Source organism: Notechis scutatus, chromosome 1 (genome assembly GCF_049901735.1).
Source record: "Notechis scutatus isolate UNSWTSFEM ecotype Mainland chromosome 1, rNotScu1.2, whole genome shotgun sequence".
Classification (NCBI taxonomy): Eukaryota; Metazoa; Chordata; class Lepidosauria; order Squamata; family Elapidae; genus Notechis; species Notechis scutatus.
Window position 1 is genome coordinate 51,774,378 of NC_142009.1, and position 14,695 is coordinate 51,789,072.

The 14,695-nt window shown below is 32.5% G+C and overlaps 1 protein-coding gene across 9 annotated transcripts in view; it reads right to left on the reverse strand.

The window, feature by feature from the left end:
• Window positions 1-14,695, reverse strand: part of ESRRG (estrogen related receptor gamma) — a 459,707-nt gene that overhangs the window by 175,897 nt on the left and 269,115 nt on the right. For 4 of the 9 annotated variants that reach the window (XM_087963929.1, XM_087963925.1, XM_026682694.2 and 1 more), the window contains one exon: window positions 9,664-9,740. The exons of 3 other annotated variants lie outside the window; for them this stretch is intronic. In XM_087963929.1, coding sequence (XP_087820055.1) covers window positions 9,664-9,737 — 74 coding nt within the window. In that variant the 5' untranslated portion in view covers window positions 9,738-9,740. Of the gene's footprint in view, window positions 1-554; window positions 677-9,663; window positions 9,741-14,695 lie in introns of those variants that run through there. 2 more of the 9 variants (XM_087963945.1, XM_087963908.1) reach the window with 2 other exon arrangements.

The following is a 14,695-nucleotide window of genomic DNA, read 5'->3' on the forward strand; positions in this document are numbered from 1 at the left end:
ATTATAACCACTCTATTACAATTGTTCTGCAATTTTGTCACTTAAAAAAACTATTAGCTTACAACAATCGCTGAATTAAATTATATCAGGAGGTAGAAATAAGATTTTAAAAGACACGAGAAAAATAAAAAATCTCTGATACTTTTTCCCAACCGAATTAGCTTAAAATAAGGGTAGCCAGGACCATTACATGAGTTATAAAAGCTCTAATACCTATAAAGTCCTGGTAGACTAAGATCTCCCCATAGCTCTTAAATTGTATTGGTTAAATTAATTCTCTAAGTGTGAAATTTTAGCAGCTTTACCTGGACAAACGCTTGCAATCTTTTTCACCTAGGAAGAGGCTACATTTTAATGGTTAGCCAAGATAAAATTCATTAGAGTGTTATCTTCATAATCACCTGTACATCTCAATCTAGATGCGAATCAGATGCTCTCATGCATTAAACAGATTCCAAAACATTCCATAACAAGAGGTTCTTCCCGCAAAACACCTAACCTTGCCCCCTCCCCTCACACTTTTATTTTCCTTCCTTTATTTACACTAGAGGTACCTAAATAATTCACACTGCCTTCTTTTCAGGCTGAACATTCTTCTGTTGAAGCTTGCAATGAGCAATTGCAGTAAGCAGATGGACACATGAATGGAGCAGGTGGGGCAGATGGCAGACCGCCCTGTCTGACGCTGGCTGCCTTGGCTTGCACTGCCTTTTCCTTCCAGGTACATTATCGTCAGCGTAGCAGAAAGGGGCATGCAAGAAAGGAGAAGGGAAAGGGAAGAGAGAGAAAAAATCTATGTACAAACCTACGGGTTACGGTTAAATAAGCGACCAGCTGTTCGCTTGCATTTTCTAACCAAATTCCACTTTTTTTTAATTTCATGGAAGATTCTCAGATGCCCTCCATAGCCTTTTACTGACATATTTAGCAATAGAGTTATCACATAAGAAAGGGATAACTTAAAACCTTCACTGGCAGGGAAACAGCTGATGCATTTGAACTAAAAAATGCATGCTGTTGTTTCCAGCCCTGCAATGTATTTCTCCACTTACAAACTATTCTGCATTCTGTGGTGTCAACGGATCGCTTAAAAAATGTACTGGGTTTCTGCCTGAAGTGCACTGCTTGTTAGAGTCAAACCCCAAATCCCCGCTGATTTCAATAATAGTGGATTCAGCGAACTTCCACGTTCAAGATACATAGAAAGGAAATACTGTAACAATGCAATTTTTAAAATCTCAAAATGCAGGCAATACATTCAAAATGTACTGTAGTAACACCACGCAATACAACAAGCACATACAGCTTTTTCAGTATTGTCATCAAATCTTTTTCTCTGCTTTTGCTCATGGTATACCTTTGGCATAACCAAAAGGTGGCATCAAAAATTTATTTCAAATCCCATTTATGTCCATATTTCTGATGCCTTACTTGATTTTTAATGGCCTTAAGGCCCTTTAATGGCCTTAAGGTATGTACATTATGTTTATATTGAGAAATAAACTCTATGCCTACATCCTTAATCACTACTTCTCTTGAGATCTTTACCAAACACATAAAGCTAATTCCTGTCTATATGATCAGTTATTTTTACGTGTTTATCAATATAACAAAATAGAGTTTATTTCAAGCTTCTCCATTCAAAGGATGCAGGAAGCATTTTTGGACTACTGTAGGAACAGGAGATAATCCCAAAGAGATAGGAATTGATTGCTTTATAGTTGATCTGAACTGGCCAAAGCATTTGGGAAAGTGTTTATTCAAACTGTATCTTTGCATTATATATAAGAAATTATTATCAGGAAGGATTGAGGATTAGTAAAGAAAAATACTGAAATTCTTGGTGTATTTCTGATATGACACAAACAAGGGTCTATTTAAAAATCTCACAAGACAGTCTGCTCTCATAGGATTTGCAGTCTGATTTCGAGGCCAGAAAGGTTAAGCAGTTTGGATAAGCTTCAGATAAGCATGCAAACTGTTACATACTTATGTCCAAAACTTGGTCCACAATTCACTGCATGGTAAAACAATATGGAGGCATACCAAAAATCCTTTGAAGGGGATGGGAAATGTGTGCAGAAAGAAAAGGAGTAACTTTATTTGATCTGAAAAATCCATCTTTCAAAGTATTCTTTATTCTTACAACTAGAGGTCAATATTTTTGGATATTAATTAATTCTAAAATTAATAATAATTTTAGAAAGTTTTGTCCTTGCTTCTCAGTTTTTCAATTTTTAAAGTGCTTTGGGAGGGTTTTTGCTTTTAAGAAACAAGTAACATACATTAAACAAAAATGAAAACGGGAAGATGAAAACACCTGAAATGTTAGGAAATGTATCCTTTTAAACATGGCCAAATAAATAAATAATAAATAATCATTTCTGATAAGGCAAAGCTTTTCCTAGCAAATTCATATTTCCTACATGTTGCAAGGACTATGTGTATCCCTTTTTCTACATCTGTTAATCTATGTATATTAATTAAAATCCAAGTAAAGACTTAAAAAGACTTAATTGCTTTTAAAATACAGGATTTAATCCAAAACTGGAAAACTGAATATTGCATTTTTATATATGGAATATAGAAGCAAGTCCATATATGAGAATTATCTCATAATATAGGTGCTCCATGTGATTTTTTAAAAACTCTTTTAGCCTTATAAAAATACATTGTTCCACCATCACAATTCATATTTCACAAATATTTTGAATACTGTATTATATTCAGATAGATTTTTTAAAAAGTATGTATTGTATTTATTTATTGGCATTCTATATAGATTATGTTTCAGATGCATATAAATGGAAACTTTTTTCATTTTGTACAGAGCCAAAATACATATACCCATTGATTGTTCAAATCGCTATGCTTCTGAGTAGAAGAACATTATTCATGAAATTCTAAATTTCGCTAATTTATTTACTATGCATATTTCTTCTCCCAAATCACTAATGTATTTAAGTGGCACTATAAAATGTCCCGAATACATGCACTACATTGTAAAGATCTGATAGCATGTCTACTCTATAATTCTGTGCAGGATTTTGTTTTTTAAGTAAATCCACAGAGTCCAATGGGACTTAATTCCTAGATTTTAGAGTTTAACAATACAGACTCAACTCTATTAACTTAACAATGTTTTCAGGCACAAATTATGAAAGCTAAGAAGAGATCTGTCTGATCATAGATTATATTTAGAATTGTGTATACCAGTGCTATCACGTTCAGGTACAGCGAAAAGAACATCGTATTTGAAAAAAAATAATTCTTATTGTCCCCGTGCCATTTTCAAAAAATGAGATGTTTCCACAGGATGGGAAAAGAGCTGTACTTTTAAATTAGCTACATTGAATCTAGATACCATAATTCACCAAAGTGCACAGCTGCTACGATTGGGGTCAGAATTTCAAAGGCGCTGAAACTCAGCATCCCTTATTTTTTTCTCAATGGGAGCTGCAGGGTGCAGAGCAATTTTTAAAACAGTGCTTGCTTTGTTACCAACCTGATACACAATATAGCTGAGTATTCTCCAAAACCTTTCCTTATATTCTAGTCTTGAAATAAATCTCGTACAGGGGTTATCAAGAACACTAAGAATTGTCATATGGAAAAATAATACCTTAAAAACTGTGTATTTATATATCAGGAAACACAGACATCAAAATAAAATGGTCAGCGTATATTTTGTTCCATACATATAAACTTAGTAATGCTAAAATGTGAAATTAACCACTAAGATTTTAACATTTATTAATTTATGATGTTTTTAACTTCCTTGCCAACAAAATTGTGCACGTGAGCTGTATATCTATGAAATCTGTAATGATAAAAGCATTTTAAAAAATAGAAATTAAGAGCAGTAACATATACATGGGGGGAGGACCAAATCAAGCATAAAATAGCTCTATCACAATGTATTCCCATCATTGCTTTTTTCTCATTTACATGTTCATTCTGAGAACCAAGAGAGATAGCCACTTAAGACGTGTGAAATAAAAATAAATAAAAAACTTTGACTATTGCACAATTTAACCTTATAATATATGTAAACACCATTAGTCCAAATAATAATAATAGTAATGATTTCTATTTCAGACTATATTTGCTTCTGACAATATCTTGGTTTCCCCCATTTAACTTAACTTCTATGGGACTGAATATAATTATACTTTGGGATAAAAGACCTAATGCTAAATTCAGAGAGGTCCATTGACTCTAAGGGTGCTTGAAGTACAGACTACTCAATGGTGAGGACACTTAAAAGCAGGTATAAAAAAAATACTTATGGCAGCAACTGAACAGCATCGTTTACTTAGCTTATTGAACAGTGTTTAGTAAACTGGATGTGCATGGCATGGGACTGTTTCTATTTGACTTTCCTTCTGCAGCCAAGGCAGGGCTTCTGTTTTTACTGCACACTTTGGTTCAATGCTAATCCTGTTTTATGTTATTCACACCTGCTGCTTACTGATGGTTTATGGTTTGTGCTGCTCTGGGTATATCTATGCTAACCCCGCCTAAATTGTCAACAAAAGTCATTCTGCTGAACTAAAAAACAAAAGCCATTTTTTTTTTTAAGTAGCATGCATATATTTGAAGTGCACATGTATTTTTGCAATGATGTTAGTACAGTAACGTTTTCCTTAAAGGCTAAAATCCTTGTTGCTGTTCATATATATTCAGTATACATTTTGTCCCAAATATGGAAGTTTCACTCCATCAGAGACCTCATTCTTTTTCTATAAATATTTTCTGAGACGTAAACAAATATATGTATCCAGCAATCTCCTACTTTATTTCTAAGTGTTTCTTTTGGTGATCACATCTTTTCATACAGAATTTTCTTATGATAGTTTGGGGGGAAAAATAGCAAGAATAATGAAAATTTTATATAATTATGCATCATTATAAATACTTACATTTCATATAAAACTTGAATCTATTTTCAGTTTCAATTATAAAAGTGTTATTTAAAAATGAAAACATACCATATGATTTTTTGTGTTAAGTCTTCTGAACATAGATGGATTTTTTTTGTTGCTTCACATTGACATAATGGCTACCAAAATCAAATCTTATATGTCTAATCAGTCTGAACATTAAAGAGAATGATTCTATGGAATTTAACCTAGAAAGTATCACTGCTGTTTTAAGCAGCATAAGGTTTCTCTGATATGGTATTAAGAATTTCAGCAATAACTATAAAAAACGAACTATTTTTGCTGAAATGTATAACATTAAAAACCGTAAGTAGCACTTTTTGTCCTTTGTTCCTAGGTCACCAACCAACCCCCAAGTTTTGTTTTTCTTTTCCTCTTTCCCTGGGATCCAATACACCACCGTTCCCACTGCAATTCTTTAGCAAAGCCAAGAATTACAAAAGAGAAGTGACAGCACTCATCCATCTTTCTTGGCATTATTAGTACCAATAATGGGCTAATAGGCTCTATACTAGTGCTTTAGTTTGTTCTCAGTTTGAACCTCAAGGATCACTACCATACAACAGCTGCAGAACAAAAATGTAGGTAGTTTTCCTAAGAATTCAAAACAGTGTCATATCCTGTGCTAGATCAGAGCGCCAAGGATCCTAGATTCATTTGTGGAATTTGCAAATAGTCCCAGAACCAATTTTATATGTACTTTCATTCAAAAAGTCACGCAGTATCCCCTAAATTAGAAATGAAATTTAAAAACAGAATGATTTTAGTTTCTGGTATTACCAGTATTATGACATATGTAGTTAGAAACCTAAGCTATTTGCAGGAAATATCTCTGTGTTCTATCACTATAACTGTACATTATAATGTACAATAATAATCAATACAGTACATTATAATCAATAGCCTTAATGAAACAAAAGCTGGCTATAGCCTTCTGGTTTTGCAAATGCCACTACTTCCCAGTTCTAAACAGAAAAATTCAAAACTGGCCCAAGGCCCTGAAAAATAGGTATTATAACTCAGCCCTAACCTACAGTATACTGCTATTGAACTCTTTCAAACAGAGAGCCAAGAATTTATTTGGACATATATACTGTTTGGAAGATGGTTGCATAACAAGCTTTCTGCTTTAAAGAAGAGCTGATTGTACCTCACTTACTTCCACAGCAGTTCATTTTTGTGAAGTGACTGAGTTCAGAACTTCACAACTGACTGTTAAGAGTCCCCACAACTTTAAAAGTTTAAATCAATCCACAAAGTAAGAACTAGATAGGCATTTATGACTGATGTAAGTGCAATTCTGTAGTCTGTATTGGAGTTAATGCAATATATTCCTTCTGAACTGCAGGAGTATGGAATGACAGAATTCATTCTTAGCTAATTCCTAGTCTTTCCCTAGCCATATGTGAAATTAAGAAAAACATAGGTGTTTTTTTTAAATAGCATTAAAAAGACCAAAAAAATTGAGAGGTCTTCAAAAACTTCTCTTATGTATCTCAAATTGACTATGGTTTAAAATCTAACCATGTGACTAGGATCTGAATTCACAATCCTATATAATAGCCAATTCTGGAAAAAAAATCCAGGAATCTAAAGCATTATTTAATCAATCAATCAAATTGTAGTATAGAATGTGAGGTTGCTTAGTTACATGTTATATGCTTCACTGGGAATACCATATAATTATTTATTGATATATGTGGATTTATAGAGTATTGTTTTCTTACAGTTTTCTCTAGAACTAAGGAGAAATTCCCTGATATTTAGAACAATTAATCAGTGGAATGACTTGCCTCCAGAAGTTTAAAGTCCTCCAATACTAGAGGTTTTTAAGAAGAGACTGGATAACCATTTGTCTGAAATGTATAAGGTTTCCTGCTTGAGCTGGGGGTTGGACTAGAAGACCTCCAAGTTCCCTTCCAACTCTGTTATTCTGTTATTCAGTGTGGTTGAAAGAAAAGTGTGGCGGGTCCTATTGTTTTGACTCACTATTTCCAAATGCTTTAATAGAAGGAAAGATTTCTCTTTTATTTTTCATGGCACTATTTTCCCCAGGCAGGGAATTTTATTTCTGTTTGAATCTTAAACTGCTGTATTTTCAGTGATGCATTTTTATATTTACAGTTGACATCTTCATAGAATGAAGATTTTCAGCGATAGCTCAAAAGCATGAAGTTTGCCTCAAGTAATCAAATTACTTTACACTCAAATGAAACCAGTGATTTTTAGCTAAAATTTCATAAATCTAACAAAATGTTTTTCTTTAAATGCCTTAAATTGCAAAAATGAACCTACCAATAAAATGTGTGCATTGAAAAAGCGTGCTGAATTTAGACAAGTACAGCTGCTTAATCAACATGTCAACATTTTGTTCTCAAAGTCCCTGTCTCAGTTAGAGGTACAGAACAAGGAAGTTATTGACATAAATGGGTACAGTGATTTTACGGAGTACAATGAATAAAAATTCCAAATCAATCTATTGTGGTTTTCTCTCCAATTTATCAACCAAATACACCAAATTTATCTGCATGATTGAGAAGAAATTTAACACTGTTAAAAACACAATATTACAACAGTCTCAAACTATCATAGTATCTAAAAGATATCTAAGTCAGAAGCAAAACATGATAAATATTATGTTTTTATTATACTATCATGGAAAGTGAGTCAAAATTCTTTTAAAAATGATAATGCATTCAGTTTACTGTCTCCTCTGTTTTCAGATTTTTTTATTTATTTTCGTATGTCTTTAAAAAAAAAACCTAGGATATATTTTATTGTCGCCACTAAAATTAACCTAAATAAAATCATATTTCTGCTTTATTTTCCTTTAAATGCAGCATTTTGTTGTGGATATCAATATATTCAGCAGTTTCATATCAGATACTGATCAAAACTTAATTTCAGATCTCATATATTAAAACACAATGGTGAAATTTAGAATTATGAACTTAATGCTCCCCTATCAATATGGATATGCACTGAACAGGATGGAAGTGAGAAACATTCTAAAATGTTCTGAAAACTACTTTAAATAGATATATTCTACTTCCAAACAGCTCTTACTGTTACAAATAGGCCTCTTTCCCAATATAATTTGCAGTTTAAAATAGGTAATAAGTTCTCTGCTTCATAACTGCATACTTAAAAGTAACCTACTATTCAATTTAAATGAAGGGGGGGGGAGTCATAACTGGTTTTAAACATTTACTTTTGCTAATGTAAAAGTGTTGGCATTTTGCTCCATTTCTGATAAGCTGGTGCCTATGGAAATGATTATACTTTCCTTATTCAAAACGTATCAGCAGTCGAGAGTACTCTCAATCTTATCAGGTGTATGAACAGCACAGCTACTGAAAACAGATTGTCCTGTTTTTCTCTCTTTCTGCCAGGCTATCAGATAAACCCAGCTAACTAACTGTATTTACACACAATCAAACACAAGCTGTATCTTGGAAGAACTGTTGACTGATTTCAACATGCCACAAGTTTACTGTTTGATATTAGAATCACAAAAATATGGAGAATGTGTACAGTATCCCCAAATATTCTCAAATTACAGCCAGGAAGAAATCTATATAAAAAGAACTACTGACATTAGAATAGAGGTGGGACAAAGGTGGCATGAATGGAGCCAGAATTGTACTTCAGATTTAATCCGATTTTCCTATAATGGGGACATACCAACACTGTTCTAAGTTTGCCATATGTGAAAATTTTGGTGTATCAGCTATGTTTGTATGTGTTGTTTTTTTATTTTGTGATTGCCCTATAATTAAAAAAAAATATTGCAGCACCTTAAGTAACTTATTAATTTTGTTCTGAATGTGTCACAAGTTTTTGACACATTTGCTTCAAGGTTCTGACTCAACTTACAGTTTCTTCAATTTGTATATTTTTTAATTCACTGATGAGTAAAGAAAGCAATTACTTATACCATAGGAATATATAGTCTACAGTCATTGTTCCACCAAATACCAAAGAGAATGGAGAAACTACTTTATCTCCAATTACTCTGAACTAGTGTTGTTGTTTTTCAGATTAAAGGCTGGGACATGATCTCACTTGAGCAGAACTCAATCTTGTGACTTAGTCTCAGGAGCAGAGCAAGCCATTCTCTAGATTGGTAGGAAAACAATGAGATGAATTAAGCCAAGTGTGCAGTGCTATGTAATTCACATGATTGTTGTTTCTCCATCTGTGAAACTATGGTCCCTATGATTGATGGGACAGGTGTCACTCATATTAATGTAAATCACTAGCTGTGGGCGTTAGCTTTTACTAACATGACCTACTTCTTAAGTAGAAATCATTCAGTGATATAACCATACAATGCCTAATGTATGTCTTTTAGATGCTAAAAATCTCATCTCTCATTTCTACAGTTTTTAGAAAAATGTTTTATAAAGTGTACCTTAATTCATTAAGGCCATTTCAGATCCAAGGATCATACCTCTGCTATGAAAATGTTAATAAGAATAAATGTTGTAAGTTGATAAAGTAAATACTTCATAATGAAAAAAAAATATTAATACACTAAGTTGGAAAATATATGTCTCCATGCAAATTTTATACAGAAAATATTGACCATTGCATTTATCTGCATATTTATATAAATATGATTCAAAATTCATTTTCTTATCTTTTCCTTTTTTCTGTCTTTGCTCAACTTAAAGTAAACAAAAAAGAAAACAATTTATTTATTTGTTGATTCACTAACCTACATGGACCAGGCTTGCCAAAATGAATTCCTCTGGTGTATATTTCAGCCATAATACCCTTTTCATCTGACATCACCTGGGAATATTTAAGAAAAAAAGAGAACCTTTAACTTACAAATCAAGCTAAAACCTACAGCAAGTCCCAAGATATTACAAAAAATGGAAATGTATTGGAAATAAACAAAATAGGCAATTATATATACAAACAGAAAAGTCAGTGCTTGCTTTCTGATACTTATATGCGGAACATTTTTAAAGAGCAGATTGAACAAGCTATGTCATCCATGATATATTATTTTTCTAATTTTTCAATATATCAAATGGTATAAAACTCCTATAAAACGTTTAAAACATCACAGATTTTAGAAGAGAGTAAGAATTGTCTTCAGTATTATTTCTATGAGGAAACAAAGGAACAAAATCCCAAACACCTTACTTTTCTTATTCACTTGCATATATATTCAAAAAGGAATTTAATTGTTGCCCAGAAGTCGGTCAACTTTATTCCATGTGCCTTTTCTGATTATTTCTTAGTGTCTCTAGATCTGACTTTTTAAAGATCAGGTATGAATAGAGGTTTTCTAGGTCCTGAGTTCCTATTTTTTTTTTTCATGAAGGCTGAAAACAAGCCCCTACACATTGGCAATGTGTTCTGATTCTAAATAGCCACAGCCTTCAATCACTGATCACACCTATTAAAACTCTCTTTGTAGCCCTTACAATATCCTGCAACAATTCAAACAGCTGTTTAAGGAAAAGTCGTAGGATAGAGCAAAGCTAAATTGACATATCTGTGATACTTCAGATGCCCCACAGCATGGCTAATATTAATTTGTTTTCTTTGGCTAGGTAAGCGCTGCCAAAACACATTACATATGGCATGTAGTTCCAATCAAAATGATGAAAAGAAGATGTGCATTTCTGTCTCACTCTAAACTTGAAAAGACACAGAAGAATAAGTGAGATAGCAGCTTGCAAACTAATACAAATGTTTTTCCCATTTTCTTCAGGTGGATTCAACAAATAATGTTTCATTTATTTCAGTGGCTTGCATCCAAAAAATCTACCACACAGGTGGAGGAATTATCCTATATGTGGATGTTACTGGTTGCCCATCTATTTGTGCCCTTCCTTTATGGATTTCAGAGGCATTCCTGATCAATCCTCTCCTTATACAAACACAGCATCTTATATAATAAGTAATTTGGGTCAATGTTCATATAATTTCCAAGTATTTATGCTTACAAAAAGTCAATCTTTTAGATTAATCTTCAGTTTGATGAATGTACTGTACAAATTCAGCTTGGATAAAGAACAGACTTACTTAATCTCATATATTTTGGTTAGGCATAAAAAAGGGTCCCTTGGACTAAGTTGCCATAAATTGCTACCACAAGTTAAGCTCCATAAGCAAACATGCATAATTATGAAGTAATAACATCTATATTAATAAATTATTTGTGGAAAAAGAGCCTCTGATTTGAAAAATCTGAAACTTGACATTCAAAGTCAAAAGTGTGTGGACAAAGCTTTATTTGCACATGATAATAAGTGAACAGATTAACAAACTAGTATATTTTCCTCTTCAAGACATGATTTTCAATACAAACTTCAGTGAGAGACAATTAAAACTCCAATTCAATAGATGTCTTATGCCAGAACTGCAAATAAAAGAGAAAATCATAATGCAGAAGTCTAATATACCCCCAAGCACACAAGACGTATGTGTGGTGTGTATGTGTATTACAATTACACACGCACACATATTCTCTGTGGTATGTAAGCACATACACATTCAAAAGTAATTAGCAACAGAATAAAGCAGAAAACTTAAGTAACAATACTTAAAAAAACAAACTCTAGGCAAAAAAATTATTTTAGGAAATTAAAATAAATTATAGAAATAAGCCTATGTTTAAACAACAGACAATAGCTGTTTCACGTGTTTCCAATTAGAATTGAAACAGTGTTACAAAATATTCTTTAGGGTCTACATGTTATTTGAATAAATCAAACTCTTGAGCTCTTATTTCCTAGTATAAAGTTTAATTGTAAATTTGGTGTTTTAGAACCTACATTTTTTCTTTTTGCTTTTTTTACAAAGCATTTAGAGTTTAGGCGTACAGTAAAAAAAAAATACAATTTTATAGTTTAATTTTAATTACACTTTACAATTTGGAGAAATGTAAGCAAAATCTTACAGTTGATTTTCTTTAGAATATGAAAACAGTAAAAGCCAATATGTATCAGAATATTAACAAATGTTTGTTTGTTTTTTTGTTCAAAAAGGGATTTTCAATTTTCCTTTAGACCAATGTTTCTAATATTAAACTAATTGCACATTGGAAAAGTGATGCCTTTTATTATATCTAGAAAGTGCAAAGATAAATATCCTAAATTTTGTTGTACAAAATAATAAATGTGAAAATAACTGAATCTGGATTACCTATCTAAAGGAATGCACCAGCAATTGGAAACAAAGAAAGACAGAATCAGGATAATCTAATATCTACATTGTTCTTGCAGAGTTTATTTTTTTAAGATAAAAAAGTTTCAAAAAATGTTTGCACACACACTCTGTTTATAACACACAAATATAGGCAAACAGATATAACAGTGAAACATGCACAGAGCAAGCAGCCACATGCTTATGCAACCATTATCAGCTGCGATAAAATGTGGAATTGTTTTATATCAATTTAAATAGATGCTGATATGCCTCAGCCAAGTAAAACTGGAATTCAAGGAAGACAGAAGGAGAATTGGTTCCCAAACGATGGCAAAACTTGTATAATGGAGATGTCAGACTAACAGGGATTGCTGGTTGTCATTCCAGCGCTATCAAACATGTACATATGAGTATGATTTGAGACAGAGAAGTTAAATATTTCACTGTCAAAGAATGTCAAGAACTGCAATTCATTTCCCTCTCTCTCTCATGTGCTCTAGGACAATGACAATTTAATACAAGGCCAATGAATGTAAAAGAGATAAAAACCAAACCAGCCTAGCATAATCACACATTTCCTCTTGAGAGCTTGCTAGGGCTAGAAAGAACTAGACAGAGACCAATATGTTTTTGTCTCTAGTGTGTATGCTATAAAGCAAAATCCAAACTATATGGAAAATAATCAAGTTGTTTTAAGCTTCTAGAGGAGCGTATCCAATTTACTTTAGATATCTTATCTTAACATTCAGCATTTTTGCTGATTGGTAACAGGCTAACAATATTCATAAGAGGGCATTCATTTAAGACTGTCAATAAATATTAGTGCTGTTCATTTCTATTTGTTTTTGCACCAAGACAAAGGTCACTGTGCATCAGAAATGTTCAATACCAGGACATTTGCCAAGCTATTTGTGTGCTGTTATTTAAACAACACAAACCAAACCAAACCTTGTGTTATAAGAATGTAACACAATTAGGCTCGGTTTTGAGAAGTGGCTTCAAGAATTACAAAGATAATCACAAGCAAGTTATCTTCTATGTTTGATGTACAGTTCCATGTGTTTTTAAATAATTGCAAAAGTGAGGTTTGGCTAATGAGGCAGCCCTTATCTGTCCTCAGCAGTCTAAGCAGAAGCATTATTTTCCTGAAGGCTTAATATGTTTTTTTTTTCCTTCCAGTGCACAAAATGTTGTCCAAAGTAACTTCAGATTCAGATGAAAAGAATAAAAAATTATCTCCTAATTTATGATGGTCATGAAATAAAAAAATGACAGGAAGGGGGGGTCAGCTTATACTGATTGTATTATTTTTTAAAAAAAATAAAATAAACATGTATTGAGCTCTTCCTTCTTGCCTGACATACTTTCACACAACTATTCAAGAATGCTGTTTTTATTACTGTTATTTTCAAAAGCATCAATTTATCAATTTTCCAAAAAATTTTTAAAAAATCTTAAGAAAAAAAATTAAACTATGTCAGGGAAGGGAAGAAAATAACAGTGAAAGAAAATGATCATCCATTCAAGAGAATTAATGAATATCCACAAGGGCTTTGCTAATAACACAGGTTAATTACTGCTGGAACACACTAGGCTCAGTAAATAAAAGAAAAGAACCATAAACACATTAAAATGACTTTGGGAAAAAAAAGGTTAGGCCTAGCAAATAAAAAAGCTGTCAGATATTTCAGCACCAGCTTTTGCACTTTTGTCAGCTGCAAAAATTTTGCAGGAAACATGTATGAAAAACAGAAACCAGAAAAGTTGGGAGTTTCGTAATGAGTCTATAACAAGGTCTATTTAAGTAGACATATAAGGATCCATTTTGAAAAGCCCTCCAAAAAAATCTCACTTAGACAATTGCCATGCTAATATCTTACAGAATTACAATACATATTTAGATTTTAAGACAATGGTTTTTAAAGTAATTTTTCATGTATAAGAGTTACATATTATATTAACAGATCGGCAGAAATTGTGTCACCTATATTAGATAGAGAGATTTTATGTAAGGAGAGGTGACAAAACAGTTTTAACTTTCTCTTCACTTAATTACCCCTCTGTGCCAAATATTGTTCCTCTTTCTTGATCAAATTTTAAGATCACTGCAGCAAAGGAGGGGATATTAAAACAAAAACAAAGAACCTTTAATAACTATTTAAATAATATTAAAGCAAGAAAAAAACCTATACAGCAGCTCTCAAATTAATACCATTTTAAAAGCTAAATGTGCTAAAATCTGTGCACAGTTTTTGATTCCATGACTCTAAAGCATCTTTTGTCTCCTCAATTGTGACATCAGGGTTCACTATTGAAACCATCCGAAGTTTGTTGGCATCTGTGCATTTTATCTTCTTTACTGATGACATTCACAGTTGCTTTGTTTCATTTTAGAACTGTTGCACTTTGGTAGTGTGATAGAAATTGAGGATTCAAATTAATGAAAGGATCAGAGGAAAAGGTAACGTGCACAATACAGAGAATATATCTGAAGTCACAAGCCTATTTGCTTTTGTATGCTTAACATTCAGAGATCATGTTTAAATGTACTATACGAGATGTCCCCCTGCCCTTTTTTGAAT